General features: G+C 41.1%; 2 protein-coding genes across 5 annotated transcripts in view; one reads left to right on the forward strand and one right to left on the reverse strand.

Moving 5' to 3' along the window:
- LOC130165656 (gamma-aminobutyric acid receptor subunit gamma-3-like) overlaps positions 1-19,222 on the forward strand; it is a 77,539-nt gene that overhangs the window by 13,259 nt on the left and 45,058 nt on the right. The window contains exon 3 of the mRNA XM_056371108.1: positions 11,312-11,379. Coding sequence (XP_056227083.1) covers positions 11,312-11,379 — 68 coding nt within the window. The remainder of the gene's footprint in view (positions 1-11,311; positions 11,380-19,222) is intronic.
- cfap221 (cilia and flagella associated protein 221) overlaps positions 1-19,222 on the reverse strand; it is a 130,185-nt gene that overhangs the window by 9,377 nt on the left and 101,586 nt on the right. The window contains exon 26 of one of the 4 annotated variants that reach the window (XM_056371103.1): positions 18,643-19,119. The exons of the other annotated variants lie outside the window; for them this stretch is intronic. The gene's annotated coding sequence lies outside the window, so the exon portion shown is untranslated. Of the gene's footprint in view, positions 1-18,642; positions 19,120-19,222 lie in introns of those variants that run through there. 4 annotated transcript variants of the gene reach the window in all.

Below are 19,222 nucleotides of genomic sequence, written 5' to 3' on the forward strand. Positions count from 1 at the left end.
TAACGGAAATTGAATTAAGAGATAATTTATTGCGTGCATAAATGTGCGTGGTTGTGTTTAACGAGCATCCCCTGCCCCATCCCCTGTTTTGCTGTGAGATTGCCTGGTGGCCATTCATAAGCAGTGAGACCTTTCCCTCTGCCTGGTTCTCATTAAACCTCCTAGGGAAGAGAAATACCTTCCTTTCCCAGATCTATTATATTTGATTCAGGGAGCTGAATGCAATCTGGTACAGTACAGTATGTGCTCGCTCAGTCCCCCACACACCTACATACTCAAACCACAAACACACAGGCATTGTACTCACACCTACACAGCAGGTCAATATCTGTCTGATGGGAAAGTATTTTCATTAAGACTTACATGACTATGCGTTCATAAAAGGAATATATGAGCTTCTTTTTTTTCTTTTTTTTTTCACCAAATCCTTGGAAACACCTGATGTTATCCTTTATCTGTGTCCAATGAAATGAACAAGATGAGTATTCCTATGACATGTGTGTAATAAAACACACCCTGGAGGGTCACCCGGTGAAGCCGCACTCTTCAATTTAAATAATATTGCTTTATACAGGGAAATTTGCTGAGCAAATGTGAGACAATAATATTCTGCCTTAAATGCATTCAAGTAGATACACAGGATCCACAGCTAGGAGCCGAGTGTAGCTGCAGCTGGATATTGAACATCCCTGTTCAAAGGCAGCAGATCAATGCAAATGAGAAGGGAAAGTGTAACTGCTTTGTTTTCTACTTAAAACAATAATAGCAATGTACCAAATGAAAATGTAAAAACAACGTGCAAGCTACAGAGTGTTACCATCTGGATCTGTAGCTCAGAGCTGTGTAGCAAGTTTCATCTCATTGACAGCTGTCGGGGTCAGCAGCTTTACTATTTAGCTTCAGTCTTTGGTTTTCAAGCGCCAGCCGTACACTACCTGCTCAGCACCAAACAGCAGACAGACACATTAGCCACAACAAACAACAAAATGAAGCATTTAGCAACTGAAGAGCCAGAAATGTCCCTTAACAGGAGAGTAAATAGAGTTAAACTAGAGGGAATATTGGACTGACAGTCATCTCAAGGCCAGACATGTGATTCCAAATGAATGATAATGTTGCTCTGTATCTGCCGGATGTGTAAATAAGCAATCGTTTGCGAACAAGATAGCCATAGCCACCACTTTGAGTTGCTGATTTGTCAGGGTTGTGTACGCACCTTGTTTCCAGTTTGGGGGAAATACACTTTTTTACAGACAATAGAGTGCCTCTTTCACAACCTCTCTCCTGGTTTCTCTCTGCTGAGTAGCAGTGAATTAATCAAACTAGGCAGTTTTCACATCCCGTGTGTTTTCAGGATTATAGTTAGCTTCACTGCTTCTACTGCCAGATCTATTGTATCTGCCACATGTGAGGCTGTGAAATGATACAGCTCGTGCTGGGCAGTAGAGTTCACCTGTGTTTGAAGGGCAACAGTTCCCCGGTAGTCGGGTGTTTGCAGCTGCAGTCGCTCTCAGCGGTGCAGATGGCTCGCTGCAGCTTGTCCTTGGAGTGAGGAACTGCTGAAATGTACAGATGTGGGTCAAATAGCATTTGCAAATAATTTTTAGCTCGTGCTGCTTCCTGCTTTGTAGAACCAGATGGCAGCTGTTCACCATATGCAGATATTTAAACATTTCTTAGAGGCAGAAATAGTCTCATTGGTTGAGTTTAATCCCAGTGGGATGAACCAAAAAACTACATTTTGTGGCATTAGACTGAAGCCAAGTGAAAATGGCAGAGAGGAAAAACATTACTAGTTCTATTCGTTTTCCTTATTTTTTTACTTTACTCACAACTTTCAATGCTAATGAACACTCACTCTAAAATTGAGACACTTTAATCTCTGGCTGTTAATCTTAAATTGAGGTTGTTGATTTGTTTTTTTCTTTAACAAGTCATATGGATTAAGTTTTTATACCTTGTGGGGATTGGATGTAAGTGTCGAGCAACAATAAATGTCCATGAATCTATTCAGAAAATCAATGAAAAAAGTGATTCTGCCTTTTTCTGCAGTATCAGAGTAATCCAGGTGATTGTTGTCCGTTTCCATGGTTACACCGTGAGCAGGAATAGCCAAAGCAGCATGATTTTCCATGATGCAGATTTGCCTTAATGTAAACAAAGAAGATATAGACTGAAAACACTGAGGTGTAGCCTGATAGTTTCCTTATAAGGTTCAATATTCCGACGTTCTGCCAGGTTCATCCACCTTTTCATCAGTTTTGATCTCATCTGTTGTTGTGCAGTGTGAGGCAGATTTTAACTGATGTTCATAGGTGTTATTTTTACCTCAGGATCTGATACTGAAGCCTGGAAACTGCTGAAGAATGAAGTTAGGGCCCGTCTCAAAAGCGCGAGAGCTTTTGTTTTTCCAGTATCACAACCTACTTACCAACAGCTTCCTTTCTATAAACTATACAATATGTTCCACTGATTCATTAATAGCATTCTGTTTATTTTAATTATAGATAAACAATATTGTAACTGTTGAAATATCCTTTATTACTTTCACATATTTCACAATTACACCACTTCTATTTGGGCTCAATTTAATTAAGCTTAATTTTCTTATGATTGTGGTACCACTTTATTATGCACACCTGCACAGTCTATTGCGATTCACTACCACTCTGCCATAAATTCAAGTTTGTAATGTTGTGTTTTTGTTTACATATTACATGTTTATGACTGAGGTCATGGTGTTGCACTGGACTACAGGAGTTTTTGTCCGTCCTATTTACAGGCATGATGATATAAAATACCATTCCCACATGCTTACAAATCATTAACTACAGAGGCATCTACATTTCAGTAAGTCTTCAAATGCATTGTGTGAATGGAAAAACAAAACCTGTCCACCTGCTTTTTCCACCTCTGTATCTCTATTTAATTGTCTTGTGGTTCTCAAGCGTTGTGAGATGAACCTTTGTGAAATGGTGCGAGCTGAAGTGTGCCCTGACATTTTGCTGAAATGTTAAGTAAATAAATCCATTATCTAACAAATTTATTGGATCATTAAAACTTGGTTTAGAGAGCTTCTTATCTAAATCAGTCAAGTCCTTCAGCTCTGTTTGTGTTTTCTGGCGCTCCTCAACAGTTTTGACATTTCAACATTTCTGTAATCAACTATTTGTGTATGTGCGTGTGTGTGCGTGTGTGTGTGCGTGCCTAGGGAATTTGTTGTTTTGCCAACGTGTGGTGCAGCGCCATGGCGGCTGAGAAGTGCTGGAACAGACAGCAAAGAGAGGTTTCTTCCCAAGTGGTGCTGCTGCAGTCACATCCATAAAGATTAGGTGCCACTGTGCAGACCTGTGACACTTATGACAACTCAACTTTAGCACCATGCCGATTACATGTTGTTTAATGTTATATTCAAATTAGAGGTAAATAAAATATACATAGCATAGCATGTTCTTGCTCTTTGGAAGCGTCCACTTGTTTAATTTGAATGCCCACATCAGTTATTGGACTCCTCTACTTATTGTATTTCATTTTGTAATCAACCAGTAATGATCTCTTCCCTTTAAAGACTTTGAAGAGAGAAGGAAACCAACTCACTGCCAAGTTTGCTCTTGTGTTGACACGCTTCAATCAATCTATAATGCCAAAAGGGAGTTTTGGGAGCCTACAAAAAAGGGCTGCATGGCCTACTTGTGATTACCACTAGGGGGCTGACACTAGAGGGCTGACACAAATATTCCCGTTGTCAGCTCATATTTACATGAGTTCTATTATGGCAAACTTGGCTATAATTACAGCACTAACTGATGACTACAGGCCTGCAGCAGCTGCATAATGTTGCACCTTAACGAGGTAAAGTCGACAAAAAAATGAACACATTTTTAACTCGGCAGCCTGAGCTCAACATGAACTGAACTTAAGTGAGTCAAGGAAGAACTGATTGAAATGTCAGTGGCAGGTCTGGGTTGCATTGCTGGCAAAGTTGCATCCCGTTTGGCCCAGCTGAACACAATTGGCAGTGCTCAGTGGTGGGAAGCCGGTGAGGGATCTGGTCCATGTTCTAGGGAGTCCTATGGTTGTTGTGACTATATTATCTCCTGTCTGCAGCCTTCTCACGTCAACAGGGATTCACACAGTATTGCCCAAGGATTACACCGTTGTTTAAAGGAACAGTTTGCTTATTAGCTTAGCTTGCTTGCTTCTAGCTAAGGGTTAGATGGGAACATTGATACCATTTTCACGTCCGTACCTTAAACATGAAGCTACAGCCAGCAGACGGCTAGCTTAGCTTACATGTGGTCACCACAACTTGTCATTTTCCCTCTCTTGTTTTAGTACCGACTAAACAAATGAGATTTAATTCATTCAGATTAGTTCATTAGTGAGCTCAAGAGGTACTGGTAGGCTCATTTTATATATATTTTTTCAGCCTTCTTTGCAATAATAGCACCATAGTTTGTTTTACCTTTCATGATTAGTTGTATTTTTCTTTCATCGTAAAATTTAATCCCTCAAGTTCTGCAGCTCTATAAGGAACAATGTTTTTCCATATGAATGAAAGTCTAACTAGCTCTCGTTTCATCCTTATAATGAAATCTGTTTGAGGGAATTTGTTTAAGCTTGTTAGATAAGAACAGTTGGGTTTTTTTCCCCCCTTTAGTGTCAGTACAGTCAGTTAATCATTATTGTGTGTTGACTGAAATCTGTATTTATCCAGAAGCATTACCTTTGGTCATGCATGACCTGATGTGTGATCACTGTGGATGACATGGGCTGTAGGAGAGTATGGAGTGGTGGATTATAGTGCGTTGCAGACTACACTCCCAGGGATCCATAACTGGCTTGAACTGTATGACCAATAGCTATGACTAAAAGGGGATCATGTACAGAGGCTGAAGCCCACTGGACTAATCCAGGTGAATTTTATATTTTTTAATATTTCAATATCTATTCCAAGGAGGCAGACAGAAGTTAGTTTATGTGGCAGAAATTTTCCCATTGGAGGGTTGACACAAAGATATGAAGCCCCTTTCCTTTGGAACTTCATTTTCTCAACCGTTGAGCCATTGTTTTCCTACGCACAAGCACAGGGCTGTTTGACGTTTGATGTCGTGCGAAGATAAAGCGATGACAATATTCTAAATATAGCGTGCACTTCAACTGATATTGGACTTTTTTGATGGGATTTGATGGCTACATCATGTTTTTGTGGACGGTCCCCTAAACAGTAGCACATCATTCAGCTTCTGTGCCGGTGCTTCTCCTAACTGAGAGAGCACCGAACCAGAATCTGTGGCAGGTAAATACACTGACTATCATGAACTATGAACTATCACTTTAATTTAATTTTGACCAAACATACTGACTAGTAGGTGCATTTTATTGTTAAATAATTGTAGGCATTTGTGTTTTCTGATGGAATCACTTCAGGCAAACGAGTCCTAAAGTCCTGTCGATTACTTTTAGTAAATGATGAATTATTTTACAGCACATTTATTTTGAAAGCGGGACTGAAGATGTGAGGCTAACCCTTGGGATAGCATTTGACAGCCCGCTGAGGCCTGCAGTACTCCCAGTACAGTACTTCTTGGTCACGGAACATATGGGAGTTGAATGGTCAGCTGGGATATGTGCGTCCGCATGTACGTGTGTGTTTTGCAGGGGCTGACAATGCGTGATGCGTTTGTCATCCCAGCCGGGCCGAGCAGGCATAAAAGCCATTTCTTCTTAATCAAGACCCACTGGGTAATTTGGTAATACACATGGGGTCTGTCATGCTTTTCTGAAAAGCAAGACGAGGAGGATGAGCAACATGAGGAGGAGGAAGACGAATTCATCTGGCCTCAGTGGATCATAGTCTGGCCGTTAGATGTGGAAAATTGGGTTAACACATGGATAGATAGGGAGATAGGTAGATAGATGTTTAGTTTATTTTCACGCTGATTAGAAGTTGGCTTTATTTTTCCTCTCTGAGAGATGAAAGAGCAAAACAAGCTCTCAAAAAAGTATAAAAAGAAATCAACAATACAGAGGGAAATATGTCCTGAATATTCTCTTTTGCAGCAGCGTCATCATTACCTATGCACCATCACACATGAATCCGCCATGTGTTATTTGGACATATGTCAGGTTGACTCAGCTTTTGTGATGATTATGTTTGTTCAAACACTGAGCTGCACTTCCAAGGGAGAACAAAATAAAAGAGTGAAGGAGGGCCACAAACACTGGACTGTAGTTGTTCCTGTCTGAGCTGCACGGGTAAAGAAATCTACTGATGTCTTTGCAAAACATATCTCAGGGAGATGCAGAGCGTCATCGTCCACCGTGATTATCCACTGTGGTGTAAATTAAGGACAATTCCCCTCAGGTTGTCCCAGTTTCTCAACACTGCAGACCTGCTTAGCTGTAACAGATCAGCTTCCCACCCGGTGCCTCCACTTCTGTGGTCTCACAATTTCCCACTGTAAATAGTTCCCACAGGAGGGACAGTAGCTCGCACTGCCACCGAGGTTTCCTCCAGGTGTTTCTCCCACATAATCCAAAGAAATGCAGATGAGTTCGACTAATCTACATTGCCTAAATGTGTGAATAATGTTTATCTCTGTCTGTCTTTGTGTGGTGTTGAGACTGGCAGTGTGTCCTGGGGTTTCCCAGTGCATGCTGGAATACACTGCAGCCCCTGGTTACGCTGAATGAACAATGAATGCAGCATGTATTTCTCTATAATTTGTACATTGTGAGTATGTATTGTTCTGTTCGCGCTCAATGCCAGATTTTCCCAAATGGACAATAAAGATTTGATTGTGAGCCAAATGAAGCCAAGAGGAGATCCTGCAGTGACTGAAAATTATTAAAAGCAACCGAAATATTTCTCCTCCGGGCAGAAGGGTAGTGTAGGTAGTGGTGCTTCCTATTCTGTCATAATTTTAAATTGAACCGGAGTTGAGCTAGAAGCTCCTTTAAGCACTCCAGCCTCCATGGCAGGTGAAAAAGAATGGCTCGTAGGGCTGGACAAAAAATAAAATTAAAAAGAAGATTTTAATTTGAATGATCCAATGTTGGTTCTCAAAATCCCAAGATTGATCTTTACATTTGCGCATTTCCTCAGTAAACATGTACATCTGTGTGTAGGCAGTGGCTCCTTGCTTGCACGACATCTCTGTGATTTATTACAACATGCACAAAAGGGTTATTTTAAGTTGAAGAGTAACGCAGATGATAGCTGCTTTATGAGGCACCTTGAGTCACAACAGGCCTGTAAACCGTGTCATGAATGGTTAGAGTCTACGTGGACCTGATGCAGTGAACAGGACTGTCGTGACGTGGGGTCGCTAGTGGAGTCTGGCTATTCTGGAGCAACTAAAGATCCCATCTATGAGAGGGGAAGACTGAAAAAAGACTGCACACTGATCTGTCTATTAGTTGAGGACATCTTATCTCTGGCTACTAGATATGAAGCCGTGGAAGTCGAGTGAGCAGCGTGTGGGATTCAGTCTGTCTTCATTCAGTCTGTCCCTGTCGGGAAGCTAACGCTGGCTAGCAGCTGTCTGCATATATCAGGTTGATGTCCTGTCAACACAAACAGATGAATTAGTGAGCAGACTTTCAGTTTCTGTCTTGTCTGTGCTCAAAGTCATCATTAAAGTGGATGTCTGTACTTTGTTGAAGCATCTGCTACTGACAGTTCACTGTAGCTGTGTGGGACAGCACTGACTTTTTTGATGACGCCCTCGTAAGTGGTGCAGATTCTTTATTATTCTTGCACTGTTTTGTGCATGTAGGCCTAAAATAATACAGAAGTATCATGTTTTAGTTTAGCTTCATCCTCTGCGAACCTTTAATGTCTTAGACTTTAGACTCCGCCCCCCTGTACACCATGAGTTTCTATGCAAAATTTCATGGCCTTCCATCCAATAATTGTCAAGATAATTCACTAAAAACACAACTGTCAAGCTGATGGTGGATCACAAAAGTAGTACGTGGGATGTATGGGCACCAGTGCCTGGACAATCAGCTTCACGCTGTTCAAACCGGATGCTCAAGTGCTGCATTCACTTTAAAAATCACAGAGAACATACAGTATCTGTGGGCACAGTTCAAGCTGAAATACAGATTTAAAAAAATTTTTTTTTCCAAAAAACTAATTTCAAGAGTACAACTGCATTGTTGTCCCTCATTGTCCAGTTGGTGGAGCAGAACATGCTGTTGGAACTGAGTCAACGCCTCCCAGCAGGCCTTCACCAACCAAAACTGCTTGCATCAGTGGCCCAGCACAGCAGGTCCCCGGGGACATAACTGGCAGATATGCACACATGAACACACCCACGTGCACTTCAGCACTCTTATTCATACTTACACCACAGAGCACTCGAAAATCACATGACTGTGAAGATGCTGACAATTTCGCAATACAGTCTTCAATGTCAGTGAACCATAAAGACCAATTGAAATGAACGTAATATGGGTCATGGATTCATTAAGTAGCTCTTTCCCCTGACATGTGACAACAACATTATTAGATTACATGCAAACTGTCATCTGTTTAGTCCTCTTAATTGACAGTGCTCCTGTCTATAGACATCCAAATAGCAACAGTAATAGTCAATTTCAAGTGTTGTTTCTTCTATTTTCACCTTTCTATTAACCTCAATTTGTGCTCAAAAGATTTATTTTGAAACATTTTTTCTTTCACAACATCAACTCGCATCTTATTCATTCTGGCACAGACGTTCACCTGGAAGCTGCTCTGTAAAACAACAGACTCTTCTTGTTCGGATAGTGAACACACTGATCAAGGTTGGGGGGTTAAGCTTGCTGCTACAGGCACCTTTTCTCCAGGAAAGAACATGCAAAGTTGATCATAATTGTTTGGGCTTTGAAGTTTTTGTAATCTGAGTCTGCAGTGAGGCTGATATCTAATAAGGGCAAGGCAGCAACAACGCTGCAGTGTGACACTGTGGAAACCTTAATAATTTAATTATGCAGTGCAGATAAAAGAGGAAACAAGATCTTCCCTGCCTTTAAACACTCACTAAAGTGCTGCGAGTGGATCTCTGAAATACAGACTGTGTGCACACAATGCAGCCAACACCCTTGAGTTAACTTCTTTGTGGTCTTTTTCACAAAGACTCTAGTTCCCACAGAGAATTTTTTGACAATACACCGCTTTGCAGAACTTCTAACCTTTGGCAAACAAAACTACAATCAATAGCTACTTGCCCTCCTCGCTTCACCCATCATGTAACAGCCAGGCAGCAGATTCCACACACGTCCGATAAGCTGGCCGATAACACAAACCAACTCTTACACCATCTCACAGCGGCTAGACGTACAAGAGCTCTCACAAATGCTCAGCGCTTAACCTCATAATATGTGCTGTAACCAACGCAGATCAACCTGCATTTACACTATTGTCTGGAAGAGGCTCTGCAGTCGTTCCGTATTCAATTGCACTCAAAATGGAGACAAACGTGTGTGTGTGTGTGTGTGTGTGTGTGAATGTCAGCATTTCAGCATCCTGTGGTGTCAACAGTGAGACAGAAAGGGTGCGTGGTAAATATTTTTAATCTTGATTCAGGGGATTGAATGTCACGAAACAGATTAACCCTTGTTTGGTATTTACTTCTTCCGTTGCTTCTGTGTTATCTGTCTCCCACTACAAACGCACATTAGTGCTTCCCTTGCATTCCTGCTCCGCCCAGAGACTTTACACTCTGATGAATAAGACTGACTTTTCTAGGCTCGGGACACGTTTACAAATATAAAACAATTAAAAATTCATAATAGAGAGAAAGATAACTGACCATGTTTACAGGTCGAGGTTGTCAACAGTTTTACAAATGTCTCATTTATATTGCAGGTTATACGGAAAATGCTTTTTGGTGACAAGACATTAAGTGGGGTGGGGATGTGCCGAACGCTTACATTTGTTGAACTTTTACCCGAGCTGCAGTGACCTTTGCGGGCACAGACAGTCATGAACGCTGGATGAACTGAGGATTTTACCTAAGGTGGTGCCATTTTGGACAGTGGCACCAGGAGTTAAGGAGTGGTAAATACTGAGCTGAACAATGCAGAGCGCTCAGCGCAAGACATTTGTTTTTCTGCTGTGATATGCTGTCAGAGCCTGCAGCTCTCTGTGAGGCGGCGTGTGAAGCTAAATGCTTACATGCAACATACATGTCAGCGTGCTAACATTTGCTTATTTTCAATAAACACAAAGCACAGCTGACACTAGCTCTGATGGTAAAAGCTGTTACAATCGAACATGAATGTGTGAAAGTGGTGGAGCCACCGGCACACTGACACCCACTGTGATCACAAGTGATGTTGTGGCCATGCAGCCCTGATGTCATGTTAAACACCACCTATCAGGTGTGCGCGCATGTGTGCATACATGCGTGTGTGTGTGTGTGTTTCCTATAGATTTTAGGAGAGGTAGTGAGAAGAAAACCCACCAGTTCTCTGTGCGGTAATAAAAAATAGAAAACTGAAGGACGTTCAGTTCATTTGTGGAGGTGGTGTATGTGTGTATTCTGAGAAAACAAGTTGTTTATAGGGAAAAAGAAAACAAGGATATGGAGTTTCATGATGAAAAAGCAACACATTTTCTTTTAGTAAAATCCAGATCACCACATAAGTGTTAAACACAAACACAAAAAAAACACATGCAGCCAGAATAATGCATGAAACTCATGATATAAATTTTTGATGAAATGTTTGTTCACTAACAGCAAACATTCTCTGCCTCTTCCTACAAGCATCTTCACATTTAGTGTTGTTAGACATCATTGTTTTCTGTTCAGCAGTCATGAAACTAAACAAAGAAACTTAGCTGGATCCTTTAGGGCTGGTTCCATTCCACATATCTGATTCCACATATTAATTTTTGATTCCTAGAACCAACTCAAATATCATTGCCAAACAAAATTAGCCAAGATCCTACAGACTCACTGGAAATGCTATTAATTGCCATGGTAACACAGTAACTGCTCCAGGAAGCACGATGGAGCGTTTGTGATTTCAAAAGCGAAGGATGGATGAATGGCTCTGCCTTCATCGGAAAGGAAATAGATTCATTTTTTGTGTCAAGGTGACACCGTGAATGATGACAATCATTGTTTTAAACTAGATTACCGGTTTGATTCTTCGTCACGGACACACTGCAGGCTCAGTCACACATAACTGCAGGATGAAAACACTGACAGATGACAAACAAAACAGAGAGATTGCATGTATAAATCTCACATGTGTCCCACCTACAATATGTGCAGCTGCCATCACTCACTCGTCTTCCTTCTGGCTCTTGCAGTGAAACCAACAGTCATCGATGTGGGCATATATGTCAACAGCATCGGGCCTGTGTCATCCATCGATATGGTGAGTTAAAGCATTCTCTCTCACCTGCTGTCCTTCCCCAGTCACACACACACACTCACACACATTTGTCCATTGTCTCACATTAGCATCATCATACATGAGTGCTGCCATTTCTCACGCTGTATTTGGAGGTCATGCGGGCCTCACCAGCTGTTTCGGTGGCAGAGGAAAGACAGGAAAAACAGGTGTGGACTCTTTGTTCACATCCTGTGGATCAGCTTGGATTAAGCAAATGAGCGAGTTTAAAAAACTCAGATGAGCCATAGAAATTCTGCTCGGAAAGCTCCCTGCAATCAAATCAGACAGCGGCTTGTGTCTCTGTGGAGAGGAGAAGACCTCTCACAGTATTTCTTATTTGGAAATTTCTGGAAAATTCCCAGAACAAGTTCGATTACAGGGCGAAAATGGTTTTGGAAGGAGACCAGGATATAAATCAATGTATATTTTGTTATACAAGGCCTGATCAGATGCCATAAAATATAGCTATAAGCTGAAACTGAAAGAGTGGTGATGAGAAAACAGCTACTTTTCAGACATGTGAGAGAAGAAGCAGTCTGTCGTGAGGCTTTGAGTGAAGTGCATTACACTAAATGAATGCAGTCTTTCATTATGTATAATGCTAAGAGCCTGTACAATTGCTCTCTATAGGCTCTGATATTGTATTTATTCCTATGCTTGAAAATTCTCCCCCAAAACATTATAAATGTATTGCTTTGCCAATATTAACTGAGCTAGACACGTTAATTAAAGCGCTTTATCTCTGAACTTACCAGATCACCAGATGCCAAGTTGCGACTGTTGCCAGGCAACATCAAATATTTCCAGATATAAAAGTAATTTAGCCTTTTTCTACTTTCTGCACAGGCCCGCAATGTACATTATTTAAGATTAGATCTGCACATTCAGAATTAAATGACAAAAAAACACTCAATTATTGCACGAACCACTGTGCTGCACTGATTCCTTCCTGTGCATTATGTGCAATGTCTCTGCAATCTGATGTTATTATTACAGTTATTTGCCAGAAATTATTATGTTTAGTTTGCAAAAATAATGCAATTTATTATCTAGTGGCAAGTAAGAAAAAGCAAGTCTGTTTCTCTTGTTATTGTTAGACACATGTTTGGCATAGTGGAACATATAACAACTGATCAGTTGTCATGAATTACTATGCAGTCATTTAGCAGAGGACATTCAGGGTTCCTCCCAAAGTGCAATTGGGCAAATTCAATTTGGGATGCCAAATGGTGTAGTTGAACTTATAGTTGTTTTCCTTCTGTGGACGTTGAGGAGCCAACGGGAGAAGCTTCTGTAAAGACTGTGGACTTTGTAGTAGCTGTAGACTGTGTGACTGGTTGTATTCTCCTGAACTATTATTAATTAATTCACATGAGGGAGAGAGACAGAAAAAGAGAGAGAGGGGAACAAATGGTGGAACATAACCAAGCACATTTACTCGAGTGCTGCACTTAAGTACAGTTTTAGGTACTTCTTGTACTGGAGTATTTCTATTTTATGCTCTTATATAAAGTAATTATCCAACTGCAGTTTTAATGTGAGGTAATCCAGTAACATAATATATATTATACTGGGCCGGAAATTAGTACTTTTACTTTTGGTACTTTAAGTTTATTTACTTACAGTAAAAGATCTCAATATTTCTTCCATCACAAGTTACAATCCTTAATATCTCAGTCCTGGCTGATGTGGCGATACCCACGGTTACCGTGGTAACAACAAATGCGGTTTTAATACCACAGGTCCCAGAACTGTGGAGGCGGGAAACAGTCACTGAGTAGCTACTGCGTCAGAAATACAGCAGAGCAGTGTTTCTGATTAAAGTGAAGTCAGTCAATAATTGACTGTCACTTCCAACTCTCCATCTAACTCGACCGTAACCGCTGTGACAAATCCACTGCGGTTATGCTTTTAATTCAGTGTATAGCAGTAACTTAATACAGCGCTGACACGGTGGAAAGACAGTGAACAGTAAACAGTAAGGCTGACAACAGTGTGATAATGTGTAAACTGAATTACATGAGGAATAATTTCCTGTAAACGAAATGGAAAAACGAGTCAATACTGAATGTAAATGTAACTTCTGTATAGGACTATAGGAATCTATTAAATAAAATCACAGTGGCAATCCTACACTCTGGGGGACCCCCCCCCCCCGAACGCCTCACATGTAGCCCATCAGTACATATCATCTGGGACTCCACTTAGAGGGAGTTTGGGGGCAGTTTGAGTTTGATTTTATGATAATCTGAAGGATTATAACTACACGAACATTACATTTGTTAATACAATAGACCATAAGTCTACGAAGGTCTGACAAAAGCAGAAGGCACACAGTAAATATCTCCACAACTGAACGTCATCTCTCTCCTGGGCGTTGTGATTTGCACAATGAAAGATTAATGTATAGCAAACCGGTCATTATTCCAGCTGAGATCCCTGCGGGGTGATTCAGCAATTAAAAGGGAGGCTCTTGATAACACTGAAGGGGCTTATTTAACATGATGACTTCCTTCCTGCAGGATCCTTATTACATGGGTGCTCGCTAAAGATATCAATCAGTTGAAGCTACAGATCAAACCAATAAAATGCTTCTGTTACGAACTACAGCTACAGAACTGAAGCTTACATTGAAAAGCAGGACTGTGTGCGCCACAGAGCAACATCGTTCTGGTGAAGTGAACTGATTTGAAGAGAAATCATCAAAACGCCCGTGGCTGAATATGAAAGAGACGTCTGAACAGACTTTAGACTGCTTTGTACTGGCCAATCAGATTGGCAAACTCAAAGAAGCTGTGTAACAATTAAGCACAGTGCCACAGTACCGCTGTGTGCAGCACTTGACAGAGGTGCAGCACAGGAACAAGGACACATTAGTTCCTCAAAAACAGCCCAATCTCAACGCAGCATTTTCACTCACCACCAATAATAAAGCCGTTTATAATTTGCACTTTAATTGAAACTTTTAAAGATAAGAATAATAAACTTGATTTGAAGCACAAGAACGCAGATTTTGTTTGGTTTGGCTCAAATTAAAGTGTGTAATCAAAAATAACACCCATGGTGAGGACTAAAGAAAGAAGTGGGGCCAGTCGGACCAGTTATCTTGATGCCAAAACATGTGCACCAGTCGGGGGTCACCACTTGTTGAATCCAAATCTTAAGGATCTGTGAACTTTTCGCCCCCCCAAACTTTTACTGCTGCTTTTTAGTTTTGGATATTCACCTTATTGCTAAGCCATACATATCCCTGCTACAACACCGAATTAAAACAAGGCCTAACAGATACTGCATCATTTACAACAACAGCAAAGTACCGACAGGACATAACTCTTGGAATTACATGCATTGGGATTAAGAAACTGTATCTTACCCCCTTAATTTCCCATTTCTAAATTCAGAACACTTTGAAACTGTTGGCAGAGATGAGCTTTTTCAGGATGTCCTTGTTTCTATTTCTAACTGAAACTAGCTATGTAAATGTTTATTCTAGCCTTTTTTTTTTTTTAAATTAGATAATTTTACATTGTACATTTGTACTGCAAATATTCATCTTTACAAATCATCTACTCTTCGCCTGTGTTCAAGTTTTTATTCTTAAGTTTAAATTGTAGAGGAAGTGAGTGCAGCTTCCAGAAAATAGGACAACTCCACACACAATCAGCAGTAATAGAGTTGCTGTGAATTAAAAACTCCTGCAGTGGGTCAGTGGGGCATGGCTGGGCTCGCCTCGCTGTAGGAGCCCTAACTTTGTTTCAGAGGAGAACGGGATCCCGCTGTGACATTCCAGTGATTTTCCTCTGTGTAAGCGCTGATTGGCTTCACCCTGTCAGGGACGATGGACGCTGGTCAGTGGATTGTGAATCTCCAGCCGCCTCCGGGGTTGACTGCTCTGGAATTAGTGCAAAGTCACAGCTCTTTTATCTCTGTCTCTCTATTCACCTCTGTGTTTCTTCTCTTTTTTTATTTATTTATTTTTATCCATTTCTCTGTGGAAATGTTGTCCGAGAGAAAACAACTGATTTCTTCAGCGTGGCCTGGCACGGCTCGGCCTGGCCTTCTTCTTTTAAAGCTCCGCGTTCACACTGCACTGCACTGCACTCCTCCTCTCACTCGAGTCCAATCCATCGTGTCCTGAGACCCACATTTAGCGTGTTCGCTCTCTCTGAACTTTGCGTGTGTGTGTGTGTGTGTGAATCATGGTGTCTGTGTGACTTCCCCATTAGAAAACCAGGTCAAATCCCCAGGGTGTATTAGATTCATGATCCATATTGATCACGCACACACACACACACCCACGCAAAGCGATTGTCTCCAGTGCTGCGACGAAGCCAAACTCCAGGAAGCTTCTCATCTGCCTTTGAACAAAACACATTATCTTTCTTCATTTGCACCGATGGTAATGGGCACTGGCTGAGATGATGCAATGCCAAATGAAGCTGATAGTAATTTAGGACATACTGTGATGAATGGTTGAGTGATTAAACAGCATTAGCGGCATTAAAGTCAAGCAAAAGTGCCGGGCTTTTATAGCTGGTGCTGCGAGACTCAGATAACACAGCCAGTAAATTAACTGACGGAGATGGACGCACTTTGACAACAACACTATGTTCTTGTCATCTTTGCTTGAGCCAGTGAGTGGGCGGCATCTTGAATTTGCCGCTCTACTATTGAGCATGCCAGTATCTATCAACCCAGTGTGCAAATTATTAGGACCATTTGTTGTTTTTTTATTGTCAAATTTAAATATATTGATCAAGAAATATCAAAATCAACCTTAAAAACTACTGCGTTATTCCTTGAACTGCAATTAATTATCATTATTTTTTTGAATACAGTGAAACGAGCGATACAAACACCGAAACATGCTTCCCAGAGCCCTAGGCGGCCTCTTCAAATGTCCTGTCTTTGCCAAGCAACTGTCAAAAACCCAAAGATGCTCAGTTTACAATGATATAAAGCAGAAAGCAGCAGCAAGTAAAAGAGATTGGAACTTCTGCTTCACAGAAAAAGCGGCCTCACCTCTGCTAATTTGTGCGTAATTATAGATTTAGATGTAAAACCATCTGAAGTTTTTAAATCTAAAGAGTGTGACGTAGCCATCCTGTTGCTAGGTTTGGTTGAAGTGAGGGAAAGATTATGGTTAGATATTGAAAAAGCAAAGGTTTCATGTCTTGTGTTTAAAGTCAGCATTGATTACAAGACATCCTATAAATACTGTAATATCCAAATCCTGATATGTCTCATTCCTCTGTGCTCCGAGCTCCACTGCTGAACTCAGCGACATGTTGCTTTATTACCATGAACACACACACTCACACACACACACACACACACAGACTGTAGTTTCTTTTGGGTCAGTGCCACACACACCGTCCTGCTACTGAATACTCACTACAGCACCAAATGTGGATTAATCCGCAGCTGAAAATAGTCCCCAATAAATGCACTACTTCCTGCAGTTTGAGTAACGTTTGCTAAAAACTACTTTTTAAGTACTTTTTAAATATGAAAGAAAATAGACTGCGCTCTACAGCGTTTTCATCACTGGACATGAGTTGCTGCTCTTAGCCAGAGGAGAAATACTTCCTTTAAACATCAGAGAGAGCTCTTCAGTGTTCACATCTAACTGAAGTGTCAAAGCAGATCATTTTCACCTTTGTGGAAGTGTTGGCCTGCCATTTGTGGCCGCCTGACAGCCGCGTCGCAGCTCTGCTACCTATCACACACACACAGAAAACGTACTACATCTTTTTATATAGATACTGGAAATCGCTCAAGGCTTGATTGGTCATCATGTCACTGTGTAGAACCCATGCAGATGCTTTATCTAGTGCTCCTCGCCGGCAGCAAATTAAGGGTTTAATGATGTAAAGATGTGCTGTGACCCCTTCTCTCAGAGGTGTGATGGCTGGCCATTGAAAGCCACGTTTGATGAAGTACATGAAGATCAGTGTTGGGAAATAGCGGACTGTATGCGTGGACACACACAGCAAAAAGCTCATCTAGATGCAAGGAGACAGTGTGTTCTGCAATGGGGTCACTGGGTGCACTGGAGAGGTTGCACTTCACATAGGTTTTCAATACGTCTTATAGATTTATTGTAAAGAAAGTTAACAGGCTTATAACATTGAAGTTTCTCTCAGAATCTACAGTTTATCTCCACAGGCACATTCAATTGATATACAGTATGTTGCTTATAATTTATGTGTAGCATGATGATGGTTTGTCTCCTCTCTCAGGCTTCTCTCTGGAGCTTTAGTAACAACAGGTCAGTGAACCAATCAGAAGAGAGGAGGCTCTGAGCCTCTCTTCTGATTGGCTCACTGTTTTCTGAGTGATCGTATATAAAAATATAACATTTCAGGTAAAAACACCCAGAGAAACCAAATCCTGTAAAGGTTTGGATGGTGGGTCCAGGTGGGCGGGGCTTGGTGACTGCTTTGTTGTGACATCACAAAGTTCCAGAAGTCCTGACGGCTGGTTTTAAGGCTCAGTTTCTGAATACAGGCTGTGTGCATTTCTCTGTGGACTGAGGCTTTGATCAGTATTAATATAGAACTTAGACCTGATCTATAATCAAACTACACATGGACAGAGACCTTTATAATATCTGGAACCTTGAAAGGATCACATCAGCTAAAATAAAGCCGATCAAATGCAGATCCTTTCTTTACTACACTTTGCTCTGTTTGTCCACTATAGGCTGCTTGTGGTGGGCTTCACATTTTGTAGCATATGTGAAAATTAGAGCATGTGGATGTGAAAATTTTCTGCACAATGGAGTGAGTCCTGACACAAAATGGACAGATTCACAAAGCGCTGATGCTCTTATCAAATCTTCAACCTCATCTCTCTTTCTCCATAGCAAAGAGTAGCGTTATAAAACACTCCGGTGGCAGCTGCTGGTTAAAATGACAACTCTCACTGGTGGCAATTCATATTAGCTTTCACTAATTAATCACCATACAGCTGATGGTAAATCTGTTATTTGTTATTATCAACAAATCCCATGAAAAGACAAAAGCTGAGTAATGCATTAGTCTGCCTGTCAGTAGTTTCTGTCTTCCCCAGCCTGTCTGTGGCTCTCTGCTGTAAAGCACTGGTCTAACCCTAACCCAGGCAGCCATCTACATTAGTCCTGACAAATGTGTTTACATGAATAATCTTTGAAGGGATGTCATCCCGAGCCAAGAGAAAACGTCCCTGTTTGACAAATGCAATATTTCAAAGCTGCTGTGTGTCTGTATCGTGTGTGTATGTGTGTGTGTGTGTCTGGGTTGTACGATTTTATAGTCAGTGTTTTTGGTCGGAGATAAAGGAGCAGTCTGTGCTTGCACACTCTGCCTGTGTGTGTGTGTGTGTGTGTGTGTGTGTGTGTGTGTGTGTGTGTGTGTGTGTGTGTGTGTGTGTGTGTGCACGCATTTGTACTTGTGTGAGTGTGAACAGCTTTCCTTTGTGCCTTTTATTGTTTGGACTGATAAACCCGCTGAAGTACAACTTCTGTGTGAGTGATTCCAAACACTGTTTTCTGCTTCTTTCCCCTCCTCTTTGATCACGTCTGCTTATTGAGTTTCTTTTTATTCATTCATTTATTTATTTATTTCCCCTACTCTCATTTTGTGCTGCTGGTGGAGGCTCGGCTGCCGAAGACAGAAACTCCTTTTCATTTATTATTTCCACAAATCCTTCCTCATCCAGGTTTGAGATCAAGGTCGTCCTCTGCAAAGACAAGCCAACCAAATTAGCCGATACTTGAGTCCCCGACATATCGACAATGAACACATTTATCATTCCATAATTAAATGAAAGAGAAAGACAAAGA

The sequence above is a fragment of the Seriola aureovittata genome, chromosome 24 (genome assembly GCF_021018895.1).
Source record: "Seriola aureovittata isolate HTS-2021-v1 ecotype China chromosome 24, ASM2101889v1, whole genome shotgun sequence".
Classification (NCBI taxonomy): domain Eukaryota; kingdom Metazoa; phylum Chordata; class Actinopteri; order Carangiformes; family Carangidae; genus Seriola; species Seriola aureovittata.